The 13,487-nt window shown below is 37.0% G+C and overlaps 1 protein-coding gene across 12 annotated transcripts in view; it reads left to right on the forward strand.

The window, feature by feature from the left end:
- The window catches only part of Dys (Dystrophin), a 2,834,509-nt gene that overhangs the window by 566,729 nt on the left and 2,254,293 nt on the right, over positions 1-13,487 (forward strand). For all 12 annotated transcript variants that reach the window (XM_069839232.1, XM_069839233.1, XM_069839235.1 and 9 more), the window contains 6 exons: positions 345-580; positions 2,142-2,380; positions 3,526-3,702; positions 5,693-5,812; positions 7,939-8,227; positions 11,614-12,016. In XM_069839232.1, the coding sequence (XP_069695333.1) occupies positions 345-580; positions 2,142-2,380; positions 3,526-3,702; positions 5,693-5,812; positions 7,939-8,227; positions 11,614-12,016 (1,464 nt within the window). The remainder of the gene's footprint in view (positions 1-344; positions 581-2,141; positions 2,381-3,525; positions 3,703-5,692; positions 5,813-7,938; positions 8,228-11,613; positions 12,017-13,487) is intronic.

Genomic DNA, 13,487 nt, shown 5'->3' on the forward strand with positions numbered 1-13,487 from the left:
ACTTCCTTCCTTCGATTCGTAATTTTGTTGCTTGTTAATTTATTTATATCCTATCTGTATGTTTATCTGTTTACTTTCTGTTTATTTATATATGAACTTGTTTATTTCATATTTATTTACCTGTTTATGATCACGTTAACACGTAATTACTTAATTGCTAATTGCGAGTTCTTGTTTGATTAATAGCTTATATTAAGTTTTGGAAAATAATTACGAAAAAGAAAGGAAGCGAACAAATTTTGTTCTATTATTCCTTCCCTGTCTTCGTGTTAGCGAAATATTTGATTTCATTGCATAGGTAAAAGGTCTACTGCATCTGTAACGTTGTACTGTGTGTTGTGCAGGATACACGAAGCTCTAATGGATCTCCAGCAGAAACAGTTGGATCAGTTGCGAGTCTGGCTGACAGCCACTGAAGACAGGATATCGCACATGGCGGAGACTGGACCTGACTACGAGACGCTGAAGCAGCAGATCGAGCAACACAAACAGCTCCAACAGGACCTGGAACAGCAGCAGCGTGTTGTAGATGCTTTGTCCAATATGGTCGTGGTTGTGGACGAAAACAGCCCAGAAAGTGGTATGCGATAACGATAATGATAATAATATGATAATGATAATAATCTTTCCAAACTATGCGTTTTTCTGGCAGGTTTAGAATTTTACTGAATTAGCTGAACCTTGATTCCAGTCTAAAACAGATGAAATGATTATCAAAATTAGGTTACTTCTAAAGTATTTAATTACAATCAGACAAATCAACAATAAAATACACAAGTAAAATAGTAAATTATCAGCTACCTTCTATTAATTGGGAGCAGTCTGTCCTCCCTGTAAATTGTGAACATTTAGTGAATCTCCCTGACCAAAACAGTAAATTCCGAAAACAATACATACGAGCTATTCCATCTCAAATCGACCAAAATATAGAGAAAATTGACCTTACAATTTCTAAATACAATAAAACTTTTTTTCCTACGTAGAGAACTGTGATATAATGCTTTGTGCAAAGTTTGAGGTATCAGAACTTCATAGTGTTTAAATTTAAAATTTTTAAATTTATCGTATTTTCATAAAATTTGCAATTTTAAACTGTTGTAGCTCCGAAACCCTTTCACCCAATGATCAAAATCATTTTGATGCTGAGAAATTAAAGTTTATATTGACATATAAACAAATTTTCTTACTTTTTATGGAAATGGAGAAATTTAGATTTTTCCTCATTAAGACGCCTTTGCCAAGGAAAAAATATTTTAAAAATATATAGTTAGATTCCGCATTGAAAGTACAAATAAACACATATTTTTTACTGATGGCACGTTGATAAGAAAGTATTGAAAATATCAAATAAAGAAAATAAATAGTATGCACATGAACTAACCAGCTGACTGTGAGGTGGGAGCTAGCCGAGGTAAGCAAGTCCAGGAGACATAAACACGTGATGTGTCGTCTAGCAGTCATGGCTGTGCTAGCTTTATCACAGGTTTTCATAAACACAGGAGTAAAATGACGCCCAACGCTCTCTTACCTTCAACTCTCGGCCAGTGCGTGTGGTACTGTGCTGTTCAAGTCTAGGTGTGTGAAAATAATCTATTTAATACCCTCGAAACTTATTGCCGTACCACTAAGCAAACAATGCCGAATTCCTCTTAATAATGCAAGGTTTTTTCTCAGTATTCTTTTACATTTTTACAAATTTGCGAAATGCCTAAAAGCAAGTAAAATCAGATTATCTGTCTCTCTGTGTACAATAAAAATAAGGATTGCTTCTTAACATAACCTACCAAATGTCAGCTTCAAAATGAGCTCTCGTTAAATGTTCTGCAGTAAATGGTTCCAGAGTTCTGAGTGCTGAAAGAAGCTTGTTTTTATAAAATTCGCTAAATTTGTCGCTCAATAATACGAAAACCGTTTGACTTTCGATAGTATATTTTTGAAAATGCACTCTCCTCAGCACTTTGTATAAATAGGGAAAAAATTAGAGTATAAAAAAATGTGAGGTCTTTTTTTTTTTTTTTACTGATCGATTTCATATGGAATAGCCCATACGCAGAATAAGAAATCCAGAACTGTTGTACAGGAAATCTGTAAGTTAAATATTAAATTTAATAAAGTACTGTAACCTGAAATCTTCGTTTCAGCTTATTCTCAAATGGAAGACCAACTCACAGCTCTTGGTGAACGATGGGCTCATATATGCCAGTGGACAGAAGAGAGGTGTGCCAAACTACAGAACTTGGCCATGAAGTGGAGCCAGCTTACAGACGAGTACCAGCGAATACAGCACTGGCTTGACAATAAGGAGACGCAGCTCAAGCAGATGGAGGCCCACCCTTTGCAGGAGATCGGCGAGGTTCTTGACAGGATAAAGAAGCTCCAGGTAGTGTAATTCATTACATTGCTTCTGGTAGACGTTTAAAATCTAAAGGAAGCTTCGAGCAGACAAATACTTCAGTTCAGTAAACTATAATACTGGAACTAAAAATAATTTAATTCATTGAACTGCATTACAGGAGCTTCATATGTTGCAATTCAGTGAACCGCAAGATAATTTAATTCAGTAAACCTCACTATTGAAGCTGTACACAATTTACTTCAGTAAACTGCACTATTAGAGCTCCAAATAGCTTAATTCAATAAACTACAGTAGGCCTACTGAAGCTCCAGATAATCTTATTGAATAATCTCCAGTAACTAATCTCCAGACAGTTTAACTCAGTGAACTGTTGTAAACTGTTGTACTGAGACTCCATAGTTTAGTTGAGCGAAGAACGTTACTAAAACTCGAAATAGTTTCATTTTGTAAACTGTAGTATGGGTACTGGATCTCTGAGTATTTTTAATTCAGTGAACTGCAATATTGCAGAAAATTTGAGCGAACTGTAGTTCCTATTGCATCTCGAAATACTTTATTATCATTTGGTTACAGTAGTAAATCTCCAAATAGCTTAATTCAATAGAGGGAAATACTGAAATTGACAGAAAAAGCTTTATTTTACACGGGCTTCTTATCTATCATGCTGTAATATACATAGATGGCAAAATACCCTTTTGCATGTGTTGGTCTTTCTTTTCTTTGTGTATGAATTGTGTTATTTATTAGTATGCATAATGTCCGACAGAGTAGTTATGTCACAGGATCATCGAAACAGGGGAAATCATGTGACAGTTACTTATTTAAAGGGGATCTTTTCTTTAAGTTACTTTAAACAGTATATAACTTAACAGGGACCTTTTCTTTAAGTTATTTTAAACAATGTATAATATTACGTAGAATTCTAATTCCGTACAGCAAATATTTTCAGGAAAAAGCTTAACAGCTGAGTCACTAGCCTTTACAGAGGGGCTAGCAGAAAGGGTGGGGGAAACCGAGATGTGACATAACCACTCGGTCGGACAGTACTGATCTTCAAAGCAAATATGCAGTGACTCCATTTCACCCCAATATGGCTGCTACATCCTTAGTATTGTGGCAATGATTGAAAATTCAAGAATTTCCCACTTTCATGTTTCTTTTTGTTGCAGATTCTTAGACATGAAATGGATGCTCAGCAGAGACATATTCTAGTCCTTCAAGATTCAGTACAGAAGCTCTTATCAGGAAGTGACTCTCCCAGCAGCAGTGATATGCTAGAAAAAGTGGAGAATCTTCAAGATCGTTGGGAGGCCCTTATTCAAATAATGGAAGTCCAGGGACAAAGGGTAATGAATTGTTCTTCATTACGCTACCTTACTTGTTGTATTCTGTGTTAACACTTTTGGTACAGACGGAATACAAAACAATAAGTGAAATACCGGTATACTAGAATATTCTAAAGGTAATACCCAAAATAGAGCTTAAAAAAAAAAAGGCAGAAATTATTCATTGAGTTTTAATTCTTGTACAACTTTGTGACAGTTCTTCACTCCACATTCATTAACTGATATATGCTTTGGTTGTAATGGTATTTGCATATCCGAGCATGCCAGCTAACATCAACAGTAGTGCAGGACATTAAGTGAACTTCACTTGCCCTGTATTTCATCATAATAATAATGATGATGATGATGATGATGATGATGATGATGATAATAATGTTATCCAAGTTATATGAGTCCGGTTGAGTCCGGGTAATGTGAGAAAGGGGCAACATGTACAGTAGCGTGCAAATTAATCCGAACAACGTAATTACTTATGCAAAAACACTCAAACAGGATATAAAAAAAAAGGATCTAAGACATACCTCAGTAATCTATGTGGCCTCCCTTGCTCCATATAACAGCTCTGAGACGATTTGGCATGGATTCCACTAATTTACCACAAATATTCTTCATTTCTTCATCGCGAAACCATACATCAATGAGGGCAGAAATCATCTTATCCTTTGTAGAACAATCCATTTTTTGCATTCTTCTTTTGTAAATTGACGACAAGTTCTCAATGGGGTTGATGTCGGGTGAGTTGCCTGGCCAGGGGAGTACCTGAATATTCTTCTTGTTGAAGAATTCTGTAGTTTTTCGAGACGTATGGCATGGTGCCAGGTCTTGTTGGAACACACCTCTGCCATCCGGAAATGATTTTTGCAGCTGGGGTACGGTTCTGGTTTCCAATAAGTGAATATATTTGTCAGAATTCATCATTCCCTTGATAGGTATTAATGCTCCAGGCCCTTCATGTGTAAAACAACCCCAAAACATTACTTTAGGGGGGTATTTGGGTGCTTGTTGGAGATGAGCTGCTGTTACTTTTTCGGATCCTTTCCATACTTAAGAAACACGGTGGCCGTGGACCTCGAAATGAGACTCATCGGAAAAAAGTACATTCTTCCACTCATTCACTGTCCAGTGTTGATGTAATTTTGCCCACATTAAGCGTTTTTTGCACATAACAGGGGTTAGCAGTTGCTTTTTAATAGGCTTACGAGCCCTTCGTCCAGCTTCCAAAAGCCTACGCCGCACTGTTGTGACGTGAATATTCGCCCCAGTGGTAGCCATTAACTCGCGAGTTAAGTCGACAGCAGTTAGTCTAGGATTTAATTTACTTTTCCTGACAATTAAACGATCATCTGCAGGTGAAGTCTTCCTTTTCCGGCCACAGTTTCCTTTTTTCTGGGGTGTGATGGATCCAGTCCCCCTGTATCGTTTTATGATCGAATTAACAGTAGCCAAACCGATGTGACGTTCTGCAGCAATTTGCATCTGTGTCATAGAAGAATGCTCTGCTAATGTTATAATTTTAGACCGTTTTCGTGGAGTTGTATCCATTTGTGAAGACGACAGAATGTACACAGGATTGGAGTATTAAGTCTTCAACACAACTGAAATGCTTATAAGTACAAAACAACAGGCAAAATGTCACATATTATAAAAAAAATAATAACGACAGACCTTCAGCAATGGAATTACACGTATTACAGATGTCAATTAAAGCAGTATGAGCAGCTGTGAGGCCAACAATGACAGAAAATGTAAAAATATGTCATGTTCGGATTAATTTGCACGCTACTGTATGTCTCTCCTTATTAATGAGTGCATGGGTCCCTAAAAGAGAGCCTTCAAATATCTAGCATGCCAAGGATTAAGATCAAACTATTACATCAGTAGCGGCTGTAAAAGAAATCCTATTTTATCGAAAATTTATTTATTTTATTATGCACTAAAAGTAAATTTTACCGCATTCTGGTTGTGATGTGAATGTTTTCTTTTATTCCAGATATCAAATTCAGGGTTTGAGTTCACTATGACACCAACATCTGGAGATACGTTCACTTTGACTTCACCTGGACCACAATGGGAAATGACAGAAACAATCACAACTGTCAGCACTCAAGAAGTGAGTTTATTGTATTACCTTATTGCAATATTGTGTGGGTCATTTTTTTTATTTACAGGATGACTATGCATCCCTTTTAAACGAGACTGTCCCATTTTATAATATTATTTTGGTTGTCCCATCAGTTTGATCTAATAATAAATTTTGTTTCACTTTCAGTTGAATTTAATTTGAAATCTAGTGTTGTGTCAGTTGATATACAGTACCCTCAGAATTTCATATGGTTGCAAATATTATACGTTTTCTGAGCTTATTTCAGAAGGGAAAGAGTGAACTGACTTCTGGCATCTGTCCCTTTTAGTTACAGAAACTGTGTTAACGTCCCATTTTAAGCTTAGGATATTATGATTTCCCTATATGAAGAGTCCACTGCAAGAATGATGGATGTCATTTGCAATACATTTTGCAGGAGAAGCAATTGAAAGTTTGAAATGCTTAGCGCTCAAAGCTAAACTGAGATTTTCCGATCATTACTGGACAATGACTATCAGTGTTAATGCCATGTAACTCTCTATGTGCATTCTATATGTCTTAAGCTATGCATTGACAGTCTTGGTTCATTTTCGACAAGAAAGTGACATCCATCATTCTTGCAGTGGACTCTTCATATATTTAACTAGCCATAATACAGAAATTGGTATAGATGGAGATGAGATGGCTTAAAAATAGCAGAGCATTAGTTGCAAGAGAATGACTAATGAAACTGGAGCACTCAGAGAAAACTTTTCTATATCTTCTTCTTCTTCTTCTTCTTCTTCTTCTTCTTCTTCTTCTTCTCCCTCTTCTTCCCCTTCTTCCTCCTCTTCCTCTTCCTCTTCCTCTTCCTCTTCCTCTTCCTCTTCCTCTTCCTCTTCCTCTTCCTCCTCCTCCTCTTCCTCCTCCTCTTCCTCCTCCTCCTCTTCCTTTTTCCTCCTCTTCCTCCTCTTCTTCTTCTTCTTCTCCCTCTTCTTCCCCTTCTTCCTCCTCTTCCTCTCCTCCTCCTCTTCCTCCTCCTCTTCCTCCTCCCTCCTCCTCCTCTTCCTTCTTCCTCCTCTTCCTCTTCTTCTTCTTCTTCTTCTTCTTCTTCAAGCTTTAGGCACCATAGCCCATTTTGACTCTTGTTGTTGGCTCTATCTCTTATTTGGCTATCCGATATTTTATTTTAGCAACCTTGTATCACAAAAATGTCGATATGTATTACGAATAAAGCTATTGCATCTGAGTTTGTATACACTCGTGAGGTTGTATTTGTTTGTTTCCATTGTTTGTGTGTGCAATAGCTGCAACAACTTCTACATCAGACAGACAGGCAGATCATTTTAAACATTTTACAAAGAACACATTACAGCCATAACCAAATCATACAACACCTCCACATATGCAGAGCACATCACAAACGCCAACCACACCTACAGCAACATGGACACAGACATGGAAATTCTACATATCTGACCGAAAAACCAGAAACTAAACACACTAGAACAATACGAAATATACAGATACACAAAAATACACCCACAACGAATCCTCAAAACACAACTCAATTTCAGAACACACGCAATATTCGACTCCACACTACACAACACAAACGCACCACCACAGGGGACGAAAACAACACACGACTTGAAGAGCATCCAGTTCTAAAAAATGGCCCCCAGGCCGAAACTAGTTAGCTAAGGTAACTTTAAACCTAGTTCATTAACACGAGAAAGTAAAAATATATATACACACACACGTGTATACTTCATATTCCACAGTGACTTAGTGTTAAAAGTTGTGTAATGAAGATGTAAAAAAAAAAAAAAAAAAAATAGGTTGGCACATCAGTTCTCTTCATAAGTATGATTAATTTAGCACTATGATGGCCCCTGGTCTAGAAGCTCGAGAATTTCCTTTCCGAAAGGGACATGAGCACATAACCCTTCAAGAGATGAATGTTGTGTTTTTATAAAGAAGATCTTGAACTTACAAGCATATGCAACTGAATTGACATAATTAAGTCAGAAGGAGCCTTCAGGAAGCCCTTGAGGCTTAGATGTCTTGGTGATTGTATATTTTTCAGCCAACCAATCGATCACTCTATCAATCAGTCAATCATTATGTTAATTCCCTCTTCCACTTAACATCTCGATTAATTTGCCTTACAGATCCAACATAGTGGATCAAAGAAGCGGCGGGTAGGAAGTGCCACTCGACTGGAGTTTGAGGCAGCTCTGACGCAACTGAACTCGTGGCTGGAGCATATGGAAACAGGCCTTGCTATCAGAGGGAGCGATGGAGCAGCAGAGCAGGGAACTGCAGGCACTTTCGATGGGCTCAGCGTAGAAGAGCAGCTTGTGATGTACGAGGACATGGAAGCAGATGTGCGAAACCACCAGACTGAAGTGGACAGAGTTATTGCATTGGGGAAGCGACTTGTAGAGGAAATGAATAATGGTGAGTCTGATATTTCTGTAATATTATTGATATGTGCTTTGATATTAGTAATTATCCAACTCAATACACTTCATGTGTATATACACAACGTCCTTCAGGAAACTTGGTTGGTTCCTCTCGTCAGTCCAGAGATTCTTAATTAAAGAAAAAACTCGTTCCACATGGGCGTTGCTACTTGGAGGAGCATGTATACAGGGGCGGCCCGTCCTTATGTGCTACAGTGCTACAGCACAATGATAATTTTTGCTCTAATAAAGTGTTTGCAATACCATAGTATCTGATCTGCCATTTGACAATTTCCCATTGTTATGTTCATGACGCGTTATGGAGTGTTAGTCTTCGCTCTTCGCTCTTTGGTGCCTCAGGGGGTTCGTTGTGCTACTCAAAACTTACATGAAAATGTAGACAGTTAATGCGCATGTGCGAAACTGAAATAACTGCTCTGATTGGATATTTTTATGCGGGGAAGTGCTGTAGTCAGCTTCAGCACAACACAGCTTCGAGATTGCAAAAGTAAAGCGTAAGGAAAGAATGCTTGTTTGTGGAGGAACTCGGAACTATGTACAATGTATTTGGTAATTGTTCGACTGCTGCTGCCATCTTCCATTTTTTTTGAGGTTCCTCCAGAATCAGTCAGCAAGCGACGGAAAATTGAATCCCAGAAAATTGATGCCAAGGAGGTATGTAACCGTATAATTCAGGAAACTACTCATTGTTTCCAATCTTTAAGCTACCTAGACGCAACAAAATTGTTAAACAGCGAATTTTTTGACAATTTTTTGCATAATTTTCCTGAACGCGAACTTGAAGTTGCTGTCAACAGCTATACTGTACTGAACAAAAGAATGTTAAAGACACAACTTGTAGTTCTATACGGAAGATCCGACTTCCGAAATATAGATGGCTGTTCAATTGTTACAAAACATAGTCTCCAACAATTCACGGGATCCATTCTGTGAAGTAACGAAGTTGTTAAATATTTTGGTTACAACACCAATGACCACTGCTGAGCCAGAAAGATGTTTTTCTTGCTTGAAACGCATAAAAACGTTTTTAAGGAACACTATGTCCCAGGATCGCCTCACTGCTCTTGCAATACTGTCAATAGAAAAGAGTATAATGTCCAGGATGGAGGGGTTTAACGTTTAACACCAGGGTAATTGACAAGTTCTGTAGTAGGAAGGAACTCCATATTTCGTCACTAGGCGAGTCCCAAATTAAGATAAATGCATATAAGTGTATACAGTAGGCCGATATAGAGATTGTAGCACACTCATTATTTTGACCACCAGCCGCTACTGCATGTATATGTTCAGCAGTATTCTTTAAGTTTGGCACACTAAGTATCTTCAAAACTGTGTCCCAACATTCTTGAGGAGTTTATAGATCTTAATATCAGCATCATCTCTTTCAATAGGCAATACTCTTGGTATAATGCATCAACATTTTCAAAGTCTAGTTCTATATTAACGTGCAATATATTCACAATTTCAATAAGGACACTGAATGTGAAATGCTTAAAAAAGTGATTGTCTCAAGAAGTTGTTGTTTTCTAATGCCAGGCATTCGACAGTAAAGTCATTTGACCTCTTGCACTCCAATATTTTTCAAAGATATTATCATGACCAGCCACTGAAGCACAGATTTTGAGTGAAAATGGCAAGTTGTAGCCAATTTAAGTGAACACCACATTTTAACGTTTTGGTGGCTACTTCATTCACACACAACCCCCAGAATGTCTGGAGGACCACACCTGCTGTTAGTTGACGGGTCCATTGGACCTAGCTGGGAGATCTTGTTGATCACCAGTTTTCCCTCCTTAAGCCACTGATGGTTTTAAAATTGTATTTATTATGCATTGTGTTTTTATAAATATGGTAAATTTATTTTGTATATCAAAGTCATGTGTAAATGATAATGAATGTCCAAGGTATTTAATATTGTTCATTCTTTCCAATTATCTGTTACTGAGGTACATCTTGCTGTGTATATATGTGTATATATATATATATATATATATATATATATATATATATATATATATATGTATCTGTGTGTGTGAGTATATGTATGTATGTATGTATGCATGCATGCATGTATGTGTATATTTATAAATATATGTCTACATGTTATTATATTATGTGTACAAATGTACATATATTAGCGAAATGTCCTAATATGACCTACAAGTTCAACATGTCTATTCATGTTAAATTCTCTAGGTACTTCGATTATAATTTCAAGCCTTCAATCAAATTAATGTTTATCTACCGTATGTATCTATATATTATGTCTCTACGTAAGTAAGTAAGTAAGTATGTATGTATGTATGTATGTATGTATGTATGTATGTATGTATGTATGTATGTATGTATGTATGTGTGTGTGTATATTAGCAAAGTGTCATAATATTATCTATAAGTGCAACATGTCTATTCATGTTATATTCTCCATGTTTTTCGATTGTAATTTCAAGGTCTTAATCTAATTAATTTATATATGTTATATGCTTACAAGTGTATATTTATTGTATGGTAGTCTGTAAGTTTCAATTTGTTATGATTAATTTAAAATATAACCCTAATATGCTATATGTAAAATAGGGTTTATAAATATGGAATAAATACTACTACTACTACTAAGCCAGTGGAGGACGATTTTAGTGCCATAGCAGGTCAGCACTAGGAACAGAAAAGTAGAAAGATGAGGAAGGAAAGTGAAATGAACCCCTAGGCCTCGAATGCTCTAAGAGGACTGGATAGGAAAGGGTAAAGAGGGAATTAGGTATTGAATAGAGGAAAATTGTACCAAATTTAGTCATTAACTCATCAAGCTGACCAGTGCTAATTGATGAGTAGCCCCTCCCTTTAGTTCAGCTTGTAAAATTATGCTTACTAACAGCTGCACCACGGGAAGGTAGGGATGGGACATTGGGTATTTGTCCAGGTTGGTTCCTTAAAGCCTTCAATGGGAAGGATTAATGGCTCTCCCCTCTGTATCCGACAGATACCTTTTGCAGCCTTGTCTCAAGAAGCGAAGAATCGTAATGAAACCATTTTTGCAAATAGTCAATGGCTCTCTGATACACATTCAGTGCTTCTTTCTTAAAGAGAAGCACATCAGAATCACTCAAGTTATTCAAGTGCTGATTTGCTACCAAACCATTGCAAACTACGTTGGATCTGTAATAATAAAATATCAATTTGAAATTTCAGAATATAATATTGCAATGAGTAAAATTCCGAACATTAAGCGTACTGAAAAGAATTGAATTATTTTCCTGCATAGAGGACTGATTTCCTGACAATCCAGAAAAATTCCAGATGGTTGGCAATCCTATTGAAATATTACTATGCATAACGATCACAAATGTGCATTTGTTCCAGAAAATGAACCTATTAAGGACGAAGAGCACAAGATCAGCGAACTTGAGCAACGCTGGGGCAGTTTAGCAACACTTTTGCAGGAGCGCAAAGAGAGAATAGACTTCCTACAAGAAAAGAAACTGTTGTACGGCGAAATAAGCAGCTTGCAGTTGGTGCTAGAGGGCTACCAGAAATGGCTGGAGGCAGCCAAGTCATCTTCTCCATCAGGCCAGGCAGGTGTGTCACATCAGTTGGAACAGTGTCGAGTCAAGATAAAGTCAATGAAGTCACATGAGGACCGGATCAACAAAATGAGGAAGCGGGCAGCTGATCTGTCTGCCAGCCAGATGGCGGGCAGCGATGCTGATAGCATCAACGCTGATGTCAATCTCTTCTTGGAGAAATGGGGAGAACTCATGCTCAGGTGAGGTGTGAATCTAGATCGTGGTTGAAGGTGTTGGTAAATTAATTCGGTAATAGGTATCATTATTATCATTCTTAAGGCGTAGCCTGTTGACCTGTTCTTATATATCAGGCCTGCACAAATAGCGCTCAATGAGCACGCACGCTCCTTCAGAGCGGGAGAGCTGTGTTTACCGCTCGCCGAAACGGAGAGGAAGATACGTCAGAATGACATAGACTTGCTATAGGTAGAGGAGAGGGAAACGACCACTCAGTTATCTAGTGGAGTCAGTGTGTAGGGCTATTCTCAGTAACTGTTTCATGTTGCTTACCTACTGCTACAGTACAGTATGGAGGAATCTAAAAGACGGAACATAACATTCAATATTTAACGATTTACAGCTCGAACTTATTGATCTTCAATGTGACCTAAGGGCTAAAGATGGTTTGAATAATACTACTAGCCTGGTTGAGTTTTACAAGACTAAACATTAGCAATAATATCCACGACTACACAGGCTGGCTGTGAAAATGATTGCTATGTTTGGCTCAACAACTGTTTTCTATAATCAACTTTAATAAAGGCAGACATCGAACATCTGTAACTGATGTTTCATTATGATCAGTAGGCTACTGTTCCTTTCAGCTGCCAATAGCATAAAACCTCGTTTTGATGTACTGATAAATAAAAATATAACAAAATGATATTATACATTTAAGTAGCTATAGAATATCTATTACTTCTGTAAAATAAATATTTATTTATTAATTAATAATAGCCCAAGATAGTTTTGCAAACACTGAATGGGAATTCATTTTATAAGCACTCGTAATAGTACTTCCTTTTGTGTTTATTTTGTACGAGATCACCCCTTCTTCCAATCCACTCTTATACAGAGCGCAGCTAATATCTGCATTCCGCTCATGAGCTGTGAGCCAGATCGGAGAGCGCAAACCTTGTGGAGGCCTGTTATATATGTACAAATCAAACTAGTCCTTCCATCTCTTTGGTGGACATCCTTCTTGGATGATATTAAAAATTGAGGTACCATAGACGTGGTACATTTTAATCCCAATCTCTCCACTTAAGACTATATAGATCTACTGATATGATATATACAGGGTGAACCATAAGTAATGTCATTAAATTTAGCGGATTATTTTTGAAAATATTTCAGACAAAACAGTTTAATACAATTTTATTCGTTCTTGCTTTCTTTTCCAGAAAAAAATTCTTTTATGTGAAACATTTCATAGCGTGTTTGGGAAAGCCTTTGATTGAATTCCCAATCTGATAAGTCAGTTATTATGATAATAAATGATTGAAAGTTTTTTGTTTTGTTCTTCAAATGTGCAGAAGTTTGATCCGAACAAAAATAACTTTTCGTCCCGCAAAGGAATTTTTCAATGTTACATTTGATCGGATCAAATTCTTACAAATCTAAAGGACAAAACTAAAATTTTTTCAGTCATTTATTATCTTTTTTTTTTTT

The sequence above is a fragment of the Periplaneta americana genome, chromosome 11 (assembly GCF_040183065.1).
Source record: "Periplaneta americana isolate PAMFEO1 chromosome 11, P.americana_PAMFEO1_priV1, whole genome shotgun sequence".
Classification (NCBI taxonomy): domain Eukaryota; kingdom Metazoa; phylum Arthropoda; class Insecta; order Blattodea; family Blattidae; genus Periplaneta; species Periplaneta americana.